This window comes from Budorcas taxicolor, chromosome 4 (genome assembly GCF_023091745.1).
Source record: "Budorcas taxicolor isolate Tak-1 chromosome 4, Takin1.1, whole genome shotgun sequence".
Taxonomy (NCBI): domain Eukaryota; kingdom Metazoa; phylum Chordata; class Mammalia; order Artiodactyla; family Bovidae; genus Budorcas; species Budorcas taxicolor.
In genome coordinates this window covers 81,201,839-81,215,655 of record NC_068913.1, presented here as the reverse complement: position 1 = coordinate 81,215,655, position 13,817 = coordinate 81,201,839, and the positions used below count along the sequence as shown (strand labels likewise).

General features: G+C 46.7%; 1 protein-coding gene across 1 annotated transcript; it reads right to left on the bottom strand.

Moving 5' to 3' along the window:
* Positions 1 to 338: 338 nt before the first annotated feature.
* On the bottom strand, positions 339 to 11,557 carry INHBA (inhibin subunit beta A). Its single transcript, XM_052639129.1, has 2 exons — positions 11,170 to 11,557; positions 339 to 1,283 (listed from the first exon to the last, which is right to left on the bottom strand). Exons 1-2 carry the CDS (start codon positions 11,555 to 11,557, stop codon positions 394 to 396), a joined length of 1,278 nt encoding a protein of 425 aa, XP_052495089.1. The 3' UTR covers positions 339 to 393.
* Positions 11,558 to 13,817: the final 2,260 nt, after the last annotated feature.

Here is a 13,817-nt window from a genome sequence, read left to right as displayed (position 1 = left end):
TCATGGCTTTCTAGATGCTATTTGGGTTGTGTCAGCCCACATTACTGCAGACCAGACAAGTTGACTTCGAGGCTCATACAGAAAGGGAACTGAAAAGGAGAGGATGATATTCCCGTTTGAGCAACTGCTGTCACCCCTTGGATGCTGGAGGAAGAAGTGAACGGTACCCCACTCTCCCTCTCCCCCGCAATTCCCATCTCCTTCACTGTTTCATCTCTGAGCCCTGGCTAAAGAATTTCTCCACATCTTCCTTCATCTGCTTCAGGTTTTGCTTTTAGTTTTTTTTCTTTTTTTTTTTTCCCGGTTGTCTCAGTCAGAAACCTTAAACATGCCTTCGTGCCACCACTGTCTTCTCTGGGCCATCTCGCTCCCATTCCCCCTGGGCTGGGCGCTCTATGAGCAGCCACACTCCTCCACGATCATGTTCTGGATGTCCTTCTTGATGATGTTCTGCCCATCATCATAGTACAACATGGACATGGGTCTCAGCTTGGTGGGCACACAGCACGACTTGAGGTTGGCGAAGGGGCTGTGACCCCGCATGCGGTAGTGGTTGATGACTGTCGAGTGAAAGGAGAGGGATGAGCCCGACGTGCCTGCTATGTGGCTGGGGCACTCACCCTCACAGTAGTTGGCATGGTAGCCGGAGGGAGCGATGATCCAGTCATTCCAGCCAATGTCCTTGAAACTAACATAGAACTGTTTCTTACAGCAAATGTTGACCTTGCCGTCACACTCCAAGCCCCGCCGCCGGCGCCGGTGAGGATGATCTTCAGACTGGCGGGCCTGCAGCATGAGGAAAGGTCTGTGCGACTGCTCCTTTTCCTCGTCCCCTCCCGCCCCTCCTTCTCCATCCCTCTTCTTTCCTTCCCCTTCCTCTTCTTTCCTCTTCTTCTTGCCCAGGAGCACCAGGCTTGCGCCGGTCTCCTGACACTGCTCACAGGCAATCCGTATGTCCAGGGAGCTCTTGCCCTGGTCCAGCAACCGCTGGATGCAGCTGGAGACGGGGAAGATGTGCCAGGTGCTCTTTCGAGCATCCACCACCTTCTCCGATATCAACATTTCACTCTTCTCCCCCTTTAAGCCCACTTCCTCAGCCTCCTCCCCTGCATCCAAGCTGCCCTGCAGGTGCTTCTGCTGTTGAAAGAGACGGATGGTGACTTTGCTCCGGGTCCTGTTGGCCTTGGGAACCTTCAGGAAGAGCCAGATTTCTGCGCGCTCCACCACGGACAGGTCACTGCCTTCTTTGGAAATCTCAAAGTGCAGCGTCTTCCTGGCTGTGCCTAAAGATGAAACACAGCACAAAAGAAGGCAGGGATACGTTAGTATCAGGTTCAAGGCCACCTCCTAATTTCTGGCAAGCATGGCAGCCTCTGTTACAAATCATCTCTAACCAGGCTCTGCGAATGAAGGCCTATGTATCTTAAGGACAGTTTGGACATTGTTAAATGGCTGAAGAAAAATAGGATGCTGTGACATGTGAAAATTATATGAAATTTAAATTGCAGTGCCCATGAATTGTTACTGAATCCAAGCTAGGCTCATTTCTTTACAGGTTGTCTGTGGCTGCTTTGCATTAGAACATGGATTTGAGTAGCCGCGACAGAGTCCATTTGGCCCACAAAGCTTAAGAGACTTACTCTCTGGCCCTTTTCAGAGAAACTTCATCAACTATTACTCTAGAAGGAAGAGAGACTGGATCTGAGCATATATGGGAGCCTGGGTATGCTGACTAACTGCTTAACCTGAGTCTTACCTTTTATAAAACGGGAATAATAATATAGTAACATTTGGCCCATTACCTCATAGGTTTGGAAGGACCCAACAGGATAAGATACATGAAAACATAGTATAAGATCTAGCAAGCTGTGGAAACACTATTATCCCCGAAACAAATATGCAAACACCCCTGCTATGTAAGACTGCCCATAGTGTCTGGTGGCTAAGATGGTAAAAGAGTTCACCTGCAAATGCAGGGGACCTGGATTCCATCCCTGGGTTAGGAAGATCCCCTGGAGGAGGGCTTGGCAACCCACTCCAGTATTCTTGCTTGGAGAGAGAAGCCTTGCATGGACAGAGAAGCCTGGTGGGCTACAGTCCATGGTGTCACAAACAGTCGGACACGACTGAGCAACTCAACACACACAGCACTTCCTGGCATGTACCCATGGGGCTTGCCTCCTCCACGGCCACAGCCTGCTTCACACCCCACCGTTCCTTTCCTGGGTCACTGCAACAGCCATTTCTTTTATGTGCAAGCTGTCAGGCCAGCATGGAGTCAGGCCCCTCTCCCGTCATTTCTCCATTAAGCAGATAAAGGGATCTTTCCCAAAGGTGGATTCATTCCCATCACTTGTTTCATCCAGTCCTGCACTGAGTTCCTATTGTCCTCAATATAAAACAGAAACTGCATGGAACTCTGGGCTCTACCTGAACTTCTCCCACCTTCCAGCTCAGTTCTCTCCCACTACCCCATCTTTGTGATCCAGCTTCACAGCATGAACATCTCATACCATCTCTCATCTCCAGGCACTGACAGTTGCTGTTCTTTCTACCTAGAAGACCCCTGCTCCCCAAACACCATCCACAGTGACTGCCCTTAATAAAGCTTTGACTTTTAGATTGGATGACCCTTCTTCCCCTAGAAGTGACCCTCTTCCCTCCACCTCCACCCCCATTCTCCTGCCAGTCCAGCCTAGGACACCCCAGGTCTGAGGTCCTGTCTATCTCATTCACTGTCATAGCCCAGGATTTAGCAGGAAGTAGTCAATTACTTGCTTCTTTATTAACAAATGGAAGCACCTTTAGCACTTAACTAGAAGAGAGCCACCTCCTACCCCTGTATCCTGCAGTTTTGCCTCCTTTCCTTTAGAATGCAGTTTGTAGATTTAGTCACTAAGCTGTGTTCGACTCTCGTGATCCCATGGACTATAGCCCACCAGGCTCCTCTGTGCATAGAATTTGCCAGGCAAGAATACTGGAGTGGTTTGCCATTTCCTTCTCCAGGGCATCTTCCTAACCCAGGGATCAAATCTATGTCTCCTAAATTGCAGGCAGATTCTTGACTGCTGAGCCACCAGGGAAGCCCTTGAATGCTGCTTAGAGAGTCCAAATATAGCAACAGTTATTAATAAGAGAGGAGACCCCTACATTGGCAGAGCAGCTGAATGCAGGGACCACTCAGTTCTTGCCTAATTCTAAAATGAGAAAAAGTCATTCATTTCCTTCTTTTACTACAAGCTCCTATATTCCTGCAACAACACTTACTGTAAGAAGTGGGTGTCCAGACTAGAACTCTTTGATTGATCAAAGTGAGGTCCCCTCACTTCCCCTGCTACCACTTGGTGGTATCTGAAACAAGTTCTCTTTTCTCAACTGCTGCCTGTGTGTACCTGGTTCCGACTGTTCGAGTACATGCATCCGGAGGAGCACAAATCTGAGAACCATCTGAAAGTTCCTCTTAGAACTCGCAACTCCCTAGGGGGTCTCCCTGCCTGGATTTCTATAGCTAACGGAAATCCAGCCATACTTATCACTCTCAGCCCTGAGATGTTTACGGTACTATAAATTTTAGGCACGGTTTCAAGTTCTCTTCAGCAGAAAGGCTCTTCGGTGCAGGGAGAGCTGTAGATTCTGTTCTTAATTTAACAGTGTGATAGTGCTGGTGGTAAATTCACTGAGGCCGGGGCCCCAGCAGGGCTGCATGTGTAAGGAAAGGTTGTCTGGTATCCCTGTATAAACTTGAAAGGGCATTGGCTCTGATGGTGGTGGTGGTGGCGGTGAGCAGCATTCCTTTGCCTCCGACCTCGCATCTCTGGCAGGAGTTGAAATGAATCATGAAGTTAGGTTTATGATTAGATCACCGGAGCGGGGAACAATTAGAGGAGAAAACTGTCATTTTTAAGGAAGCATGAGGACTTTTTTTTTTTCAAAATGGGAATCCAGTACTCTCCTTTGCTAAAAATTGGTGGGGTTTGGGAGGTGGTGGTTGTTACTGTTTATCTTTCAAGAAAACAAAAGAGAAGAGACCACAAAGCAGAGCTTCATCACTTAACTCTCAAAAGATCATCAGCTGTAGATTCTGAGCTGTAGAGTCCTCCGGAGACGAGAGGAAAAGGCAGCTGGAAGCTGCCCTAGGCTCCGTGAACAGGCGTGGAGGAGCCTGTGGTCCCCTCCAGTGTGGGTACAGCTGCCCTGCCCTGCAGAGAATGTTAACAAGCTCCCTGCTGGTCTCCCTTCTGCCTCCACGTAGGCCAGCTTCTGAAACCCTAAACCGCACAGGGGGCCACTCTAAAGACAGAGACAGAGTAGCTGCTAAGTTAGAGGAGCCAGAGGGCACAAGGTTCTGATTTGCTTTTCTAGGAAAGAGTGTGAGACGGGAGAGTCTGACTGGCCCCAGGCTGGGAGGGCACTCTGGGTTTCAGGTAACTCATTTCCACAGGCTCTGCTCTGCTACAATCCTTTCTCAACCAGTGGGGAAGAAGGGGCTGAGGGTGAAGGTAGACGGTCCCCGGTAAAGAGAGGGTCCAGCTGGCAGTGCGGACGCACCCACGTTGGACTTTCCTTGAATAAAATCCAGAGAAGTCTACAGATGCTGGGAAGAGGTGGTGAGACGCTAACTGGCTGACTTGTACCAGTGAAAGCACATGTAAATTGCCTCCAGAGGGTCCAAGGAGCCAAGGCCCCTTGCTTCCAGGGACAGCCTACAGGGCAGCCCCTCATTTCTCAAAAGGTGGTTTCTGATGCACAGTATAGCCCCACCCCTTCTCCACAGGCAGCTGTACTTGGAAGCAAATGATTTAGTGTTCCTGAGAGAGGATTGTACAAAGAGAGTACTCATTAGAGGGGACTCAATCTGTCAGGTGCTGTTATATTAGGATCAGAGAGTCATCATAAAATGACTTTCATCCTGGTCCTGGCTGATAATTAACTGCATGGCATCGCCTGCGTACTGGGAAGAGGCACTGAGCTGAAATATGCATCAGTTTAATGATCTGAGCAGAAAGACTTGGTTCCCTGTATTTGCCTCCATTGCCTGCATGCTGGATCTCTCCCCCAGATTTCTGACATTTGGATTTTCCCCTACTAATTGACATGCCTGTCGCCTCCTTCTCCCGGTGTCCATTTCTGGAACTGCTATTTGTATATTGCATGATATTTTATCAGGGAAAAAAAAATAAAACTGAGATTCAATTTCACGAAAATGCCGTTGCCATAATGCTCAGGAGAACAGGGGGAAGAGAGAGATTCAAGGCTTCCTAATGTCTACCTTATTTGCAGGTACATTTTCAAAGTTCTATTATATTCTGACTTATTAAGCAGTGCGTTTATTTTTTCTTTTACATCTAGCTTTCATTGCAGAAGTGGTGGGGGCATAGAACGAGAGAGCTAGGTGCTGGATGGAATTCATATTTACCAGGGCTGTAGGTTTCAGAAAGATATTACAACCCTCAAATTTCTTAGGCATGAAAAATATAAGTAGTCACTTGATTACATTTGCTTTATCTGTGTTTTATCTGTGACAGATGGCTATACTGCAATGATGCTTTCAGGATGCTCCAATCCTCAAATCTCCACGCACAGCAATTCGAAAAATGGAAGGAGTCTGCCTAAGGCTGCGGTGTTTAGGATCAATTACTAGTCAGTTTCAGGCTTGACTTAAATATCTCCTGCTATAAAATCCTGGAATGGAAATCTTCCCATAGTGCTTTGTGGTATAGCATTCGTTTATACTGGTGTGTACCGGGTTCCTACACTATTACCTACCTAACTAGATAGAGCTGCTGGCTTTGCTAACCTTTCATTACCTACTCTATGATAATATTCTTTTCATCCTCTGTGCTATTTTTTCCCTCCCGAGGCTTGTGAGCAACACTTGTATCACAGCCTGCTCTGCCTGAGTAATTCACTAAGAAGTCCCACGCAAACCCATGTGGGTGATAATATTTCATCACTTAAACCTCTCTTGAGTTTGGTGGACACATACCAAAGGGAGAAAAAAAAAAAAAGTGTCTAAAAATGGATAGGAGAGATGATTACCGCACCTTGTAGGGAACACCTCAGAAATGTTTCTGAGTGGGAGGCATTGAATGGAGGAATGAGTTTGGAAACCTGCAAGTGAAAATACCTGAAAGCACATTTTCCTTTGCTTTGATGCTTTCAGAATTTTTCAAATGTGTTCATAACTCACTCAAGGATATAGGCAGGCATGCCAAGCAAGGGTTAAGCAGCCAACTTCTGGGTTGTTCCCCCTCCCCCACACTAGGATACAAAATGCTGCTCCTACCCCACCCAACCCCACCAGCATCTCAGGTTCATGGGTCCACGAGCAACTCCAATGAAATAAATGATACTAACATGCAGTGTTTCATTTTTGATATGTTTTGTTCTCCTCACCAGGGTCCTACTTAAAGCATGCTGCCCTTCTCCATGTGGGTAATTAAGTCTCTAATTTAAGTTAATGTAAAGAGCCTTGTTGTTTATGGAGGAGTTAAACTCACCACGTGGGGGTGGGGGGGCTCGCTGTAAAATACAGCTGTTACTTTCATTTTCCATCTCTTCATCAACGTTTCCCTGTGCCTAGACAGGGTGCAGTCACTGATGGGAGAATACAGCATGTGTGTTCCCTGAAGCACTAATTTTGCATCTGGACTGTTTCCAGGGATTTCTGCTAAAAGCAGCAAGTGAGGCCTTGAAGGTTACGCCTCCTTTAACCTGCAGGAGAGGGTCTTGCCGAAGCAGAACTTTGGTTATAAATTATCTTGTTTTTTTTTAAGACTTAATATCTTTGCTTAGGATCTGCTATTGAATTGTAAATGCTCGGCCACATTCCTGCATCTTTCATTTAAATGGCAATTTTAAAAAAGGTTAAATATTTAGAGAGGAAGAGATTTTAGATGCCAAAAAGGAGAAAAAATTTCTGAAGGTTTAACCCTCGGACTTTCAGAGACTTCTTCCAAAGTTCCTGAGAACTTTTACACTTTGGGTTTCGGAGCTAGGAACCAGTCGGGTATAAAGCATTCTAAACTACAGCTAAGACATCGTGCCTGAGTACATTTTAGCAGAAGAGGGGCCAAGAGAAACACGTATTTTTTACACAAAGTGCCTGGGAAGGTATGATTCTGGGTTTTCCAAATATGAAAACTGAATTTCTACCCTGATTCTCCCCCACACCCACTCCAATACACCTCCTCCTCTGGCCCAAACCATCTCTTTTCACATCTTTTCTCCACCATTTCTCTCTACACTCTCAGTGCAGAAACAAACGCATCCTCCAAAGCCTTACGTGCTGTTCCCACAAGGCATTAAATAAATAGATTTTCTCCTCCCTGTCTGAAGTCACTTGTCCTTTGTCGCTGGTAAAAACTGCTGATAAAACGGGCCAACTGGGCAACCACATCAGGGGAGATGGAAGTTTTTTGTCAAAGCCCAGGCAGCCGTATTAGGGAGAGACGTGTGAGCAAATCAGGATTGCTGATGATTCACGGTCACACTTCTCCCCGCTCCGCTTTGTTTGCTTCTGAAATTTATCATTCCTCTGTCTTCCATAGAGCTGTGGAATGTCCATATGTATCACTAGAATTCCTATTACCTTACCTTCTGTCTCCTGTAATATGTTACAGGTAGTCATGTTCCTCTCAACCCATAAAATCTTAACTTTTCCTGCAGGATGAAAGGAAGGAGGGAAGGGCGGGGAGGGCGGGTTGTTAATCAGCAAGATTAGGGCAATGCAGGGCTGGGGCTTCCAGTAGGTGAAATTGTTTCCCTGGAAGATTAACTGGTAAGGAGCAAAAGTCTTTGGAATGCGCCCTCTTGTGGCCGATTATTTTCATTATTCAGAGAAGAGAGTGTATAACCTCTGTGAGGGTGAATTCCCAGCAAGTTCAGAAGATGGGCATGGGGCAGTGGGAGTCATCTCCACCTTAAGATGGCTTTCCTGGGGTGGAGGAAAACAGTCATCCTAGCAAGCCACCTCAGACCTCTGTCTGGGAACATTTGTGTATGTACATTTTAACTCAAATCTGTTAACTAGAATGTTCTAAGGAAGGAAATGTAGGTGTTGCTTTCAACAACACCTGGGCTGTGTGCGTATTTTCTATTTCTTGGTGCTTGATTTGTCTTTCTTTCCCTATACTTTCTTCAGTAAGTGCTATCAATTGCTAACCTCATTACCAGAATCAGCATGTGACTCAAATATACCATTATCCTCCTTTGACTGACTAGCTTTTGTCACAAATCATAAAAAGAGAAAATAGAGAAGTCAAGAAGACCACTAATTTGGCTTCAATGATAATTATGGTGATAGTTGGCTGGACTCTACCCATCTCTTCCTCCTGGTCCTTAAGGTGTTAAACAACAAAGGATTCTGTTGCCAGCCTTGCAAAAAATGCATTCACCTTGGTAAGCAATCTGGGGTTACAGATATAAAAAGAAAATCATTGTTATTTGTGAGAATACATTTCAGAGAAGCTGAGGGCAATGCTTTACCGCTTAGTCAACAGCAACTCATATCAGCTTTACCAAGGCGGGGTGCTTTCCACCTGAATACAAGGGACAGACTCAGTTCAAAAAGTTCCTGGCACCTGAGTTTTGGGAGTCCTTCAACTGTGATGGCCTTATTCAACCGTCATAATGAGTAGAGGTAACAATAAACATGACTCCTCAAGCGAGGAATCATGAGGCTGAAGAATGCATGTATGGGTGAGCATTTGTGACACGCATGCAGGTGACACTGAATTCTATGCTGTACAGAATGGTATCTAAAGAAAAAATCTGAATGCCCTTTGCCAATCTTAAAAATCTTGATGTGTGACGTCATTTGAGAATTACTAAGGTTGAATTATTCCAAGAGCAACAAGACATTTTCATATATTCACGACAATTTTTCTGATAATAAATCTCTCTTCTGGGTTAGCTAAAGGAGCAGCAAAATACTCACATAGTACTTGCTCTACTTGGAGAGTAGATTGTCCATAGAGCAATCATTTTTGTGAAATCATACTAAATCGACTTAAAGTTGGTGCGTGAGACTTCTCAAATGAGAAAAATGAGCAAACGTCAAAAACCTTTTCTAAGAAGCCAGCAACTTGCCCAAAGTCAAGCTGTAAATTCAATCCGGAGGAGTTTTCTATCATAGACCTTAAACTATAGTCAACACGTGAGTTAAATGAATCCACCTTTTCAAAAAGTAGCTCAATTTCTTTCAAACCAAACAGGTACCAGAAAAGGTTTTTTTGAAAAATGAGGAGATTTCATATAATTGACAAAAAGATTGGCACTGAGATGAAGGCCATAAGTAAGAAAGAGGGCAAAAACTCAAATTCTTTCTCTGCAAAATCTCTTAATGCCAAAGGAGTAATTTGCTTTACAAGTTGGAGAAGTCAGGAAGCGGGTGCACTGCTAGCATCAGGTGTACAGTTAAAAGTGGCCAAAGGCATAGGTCTGCTCAGTCATATGATGTGGGTAAAGCCAATTGAGGAAGAGCTGCAATTAAGGCCATTCTGTGTGGCAATTAGTATATAAAAACATATACAGGGTCCCTATGGTGGCAGAAGAAGGAGCAGCGCCTAGACCACTGGAATCCATTTCCCCGCTCAGGACCTCAGACAATGTTAAGAAAAACTGGGTGGCAGCTCAGAAAGACTCCAACCTGCCTCCTTCCCTCAGTAAGCTTCACGAGATACAGTGAAAAGTCCTTTGGGACTGCATCAAAAAGAGCTTTAAGGGAAGAAAGTCAGACCTTTTGGAAAAGAAAGAAGCTTCTGGTGAGAGAGCTAAACTGCCCGCGGGACACCAGAGCTTTTCCTAGGAGGGGGAGCCAGCAAGTCACCAGGCTATCTGCTCCACTCCCCCCGCCACCCCCCCCACCCCCAGAAGGATGCCCTGGTCTCACATGGTTTTCTTGAAAATATAACATCTGAGTCAACAGGTTTTCAGGATTGGAAATTCTGAGTGTTGCCTTAATTGTTTATACTGCTGCGGCAAACTTTTAAACAGCAATGCTGGGAGTCCCGGCACATACTTTACTGGCCATATGCTCTACCAAACAAAACAATGGCATTCCTTTCAAATGGATTTGGCAAGGGATGCAGTTCTTTAGCCTGGCATTACCATGAAAGTAACATGAAATTAACACATCTGTGTGTGCCCAGGCGCAGCACGGGGCTTGTAGGCAGGCAAAAGGATCTGGGTCACATAACTGTAAAAATAACCTGACCCCTGGTCTCCAGCAGGCCCTTTTGACAGGTATTGTTTTCTTCAGCAACAGGTTAGTGTGGTCCTCAGCCAACGATTAGAATCTATTTATTAAAGTTCTTCCTCTTAAGGATTGAGTGGGAGTTCAGTGTAGTATCTGAGAGCACTTTGTCAAGGTTGCATTCCTTGGCAGAGAGCTCTTAGTAACTTTACAGAGAACAAAACTCTTTTTTTTTTTTTTTTTTTAGTTCAGAGAGCAAAAGTCAGTGTTCCAAAAGTGACTGACGGTTCAATGTCATCTGTTCCCTAGCCCACCCCACCCCCCAAAGTCGTTCTTCACTGCCTAGAATGTGATGCTTGTGTCTTTAGAGGCAGAGTTTCTAAAGGTAAAAATGACTGTCACTAATATGCCCTGCTCCTCGATGTGGCCCCTGATTGGACTTTTAAAGAAAAGGGGATGTTTTTAAGACAATGACTTCATCTGGGCCATGCCATCCCGCTCCTGCGCTTGCCGCCATCCCCTCACCCACCCCACCCACCCCACCCACCCACAGTAAAAACTTTAGATGGGGTACGGAAGCCTCCGGGCTTCCCCTCAGCACCAGAAAATGCCCCGACTTTCCTCCGGCTCCTCTGATCTAGTTCCCCGGGCAGGCAGGGCGAGGGAGCCTCTCTCTCAGACTGCCTTCCTGCTCCACATTGGGCTGAGAGCTTCCTCCGGGACGACCGGCTTAGTTGAGCAAGTGTAAGCTAGCCATCTCCTGCCAGGGCTCAGCCCAGGACCCCACCACCCCAGCTCTGGGAGGTCCTCTCCCCTGTTCCCCACCCCCCTACCCCCGCCGCGGTCCATCCGCTACCGTCACCTAATAACTCATGACCTTCCCAGGCAGGGTGCAGCTCGAGGGCAAGAAGTTCCGCCGCCGAGGGCTGTCAGAGCAGTGTGCCCCCCACCCCCATCCCCGGGCAGGCACCCACCTGATTCCGCGAACGTGATGATCTCCGAGGTCTGCTCCATAAGCTCATTCATTTCTGCCCTCCGTCCGATGTCGTCCTCTATCTCCACGTACCCGTTCTCCCCCACTTTTCCCACATGAAGCTTTCTGATCGCGTTCAGAAGCGCTGCCTTGGGTACCGGCTGGGTGACATCGGGTCTCTTCTTCAAGTGCAGCATGTTTAAAATGTGCTTCTTGACGGCCTCCACCATCTCCGGCTGAGAGTTGGGTACATCCTTTGGGAGGGTGGCCAACGCACAGGACGGGCAGTCTGGGGCCGCGCTGTGCCCCTCGGATCCCGGGGTGGGGGAACTCCTCACTATAATCCAGCAACTCGCCAACAAAAATCCTCTCAGCCAGAGCAAGGGCATCCTGGCAGCAAAAGTTGTTGTGTTGCCCTTTTAAAAGGCTCTGCTTTTCCTCCCCCCTCACGCACAGGGTGTTTTTTTTTTCCTTTTTGGTTTTTTTTTTCTTTCTTTCTTTCTTTTTTTTTTTTTTTCCTTTCTCCTCTTCAGTCAATTCTCTGGAACAAGAACAAAAAGTTTTCTGTGAAGTTTTGTTTGCAGGTTCCCTCTCTGAATGCAGTCAGTGCTGTAGGTTTGTGGCTGTCAGGGAGGAGAGTTCTGACTGTCTCCGAGTAAGAGAGAGGGAGGGAGGGAGGGAAGGAGGAAGGGAGGGAGAGACAGGGTGGGGGGGGGAGACAGAGACAGAGAGAGGACGGGAGGGAAAGAGAGACAGGGAGAGAGAAGAGAGAGGGAGAGAAGGGGGAGAGGGAGGGAGGGAGGGAGAGAGGGAGAGAGAAAGAGAGAGGGGGAGAGAGAGAGGGAGACAGAGAGACAGAGCGATTGGCCCTAAGTGAGTGAGTGAATGGGAGAGGGAGGGAGTTTGTCTGTGAGTAAAGGCTGTGATTAGGAAGGGGAGGGACAGCTCTTTCTGACAGGCTGCCTGCCTTCTGCTCCCTTACACACACACCTCTCTTCAAATATCACCATTCTCTGGAGTTCTACTTTCCCTTCGGAAGGAAATTCTCCTGATTCGGTTCTACTACTTCTTCATTTCCCCCTCACCCTATTTCTTTCTCTGCCCAGGCCCCTTGCTTCACCTTCTTCCTCTTTTGGAGGGACGAGCAAAGCCCCAAGCAACGCCCTGTCTCCATCAGCAGGGAGGACCAGGCTGAAACAGCCTGCCCCAGTACCCCTCCACCCTGCCTGGCCTCTGCCTGGAAGGTGAGGCTCGGGGTGCCCAGAGGTGGGCAGGCAGGTGGTGAAGGTCAAGAAGAGGGGCCACTGTGTCCCTGGGACCAGCTGACTGTTCTGGCCTGGAGGGAATCCTGCAGACCGTCCTTTCCCCCATTCATTCATATTTCAGTGTTCAGGGCCATCAACACTGGCAGGCGATCAGAGGGGAGTGCAAACAGAACTTTTGTTTGGGGTCATATAATACACTCTACTTTTTCCAACTGCAAAAGGCAGCGGGGCATTGAAAGATCCACAGGCAGGCAGCAGGTTACACACTTGTGTCACGTGAAGTGAGCTCTGTCCCCTGTCTTTAGCGGCCACCCTTCCTGCCCGGCACACACACTCACAGGTGACAGCTCACCACCACTGGCTCTGTCTTCACAGGTAAAATGCAGAATTCTGCTGGCCTTTCCCACATTATTGTATACAAACAGTGAGCTCCTATGACTTGAATAACTGGTCCTAGCAGGGGAAGAATCTCTAAAATATACTGGTAAATAATTTTCTCTGTCATGGGGTAGTTTGTTCAGCCTGCCCCCTATCCGCATCCCAGACCAGTCAACAGACTGGCTTCTTTTTCTCTCAAAGGAACAGCACAGATGAAATCATCATGGATTTCAGTGTTCACAGAAAAAGAAAAATGTGAATTTTTAAACAATGCCTCTCTGAGTTTTTTTTTATTCTCCTCCCCCCGTCCCCCTCCTTTTTTTCATTTTTCTGTCTTATTGCTTTTATCTTGCAGAAGTATCTTTAAGAGGTCCATCTGTTAAAGCTTTCCTTCCCTCTCAGTTTCTTTCCCACACATAAGCAAGCCCTCTCAGTTTCTGTAGATACAGTCAGCTTATATCTGACACCTAGTGTGTTCAGAGCATTATAGTCAAGCAATGCACTTTGGCTGGGAAAAGTTAATAAATAACATTATTAGAAGCATAAGAATTGAGGGCGAGGGGAGGAGGCTGAGACCAGTGCGTTAAAATTACAGTTTGCACAGGTAACAAAGCTTTTCTGAATTGGTACCCCATCCCCCTTTTCTAAAGCATCTGCCTGTGAGACTTTCTCTGTGACCAGCCACCTTTAGGATTTTTACCTCCAGGAACATCAGTTACCCTGCTATTACTGTTCAGATTTTGTCAACATTCCTTGAAGAGTCTAATTTTTTTCTAGTGGGGGATGGTGGAAGAGAATGGGGAAAGGGTGGCATTGGTGTTAATAACTGCTTAATAAAGTATCTTTGAAACTGAAGATTTATAACATAATCTACCTATTTGGCATCCCATATGCAGTACCCAAAGCATTTTGCAGTCCAATTAAGTTTTACAAGAGAGGTTGAAATAGAACTCAAAGTTTAATGACTCCAAACAACTTGAGAGTCCCAATACCTGCATTTAGATAC

Bases quoted from the DNA above. Each gene is read 5' to 3' on its own strand.
- INHBA (XM_052639129.1), bottom strand. From the start codon at position 11,557: ATGCCCTTGCTCTGGCTGAGAGGATTTTTGTTGGCGAGTTGCTGGATT. The intron at 1,284-11,169 runs GTGGGTGCCTGC...TTTCATCTTTAG, and splicing joins CATCACGTTCGCGGAATCAG to GCACAGCCAGGAAGACGCTG.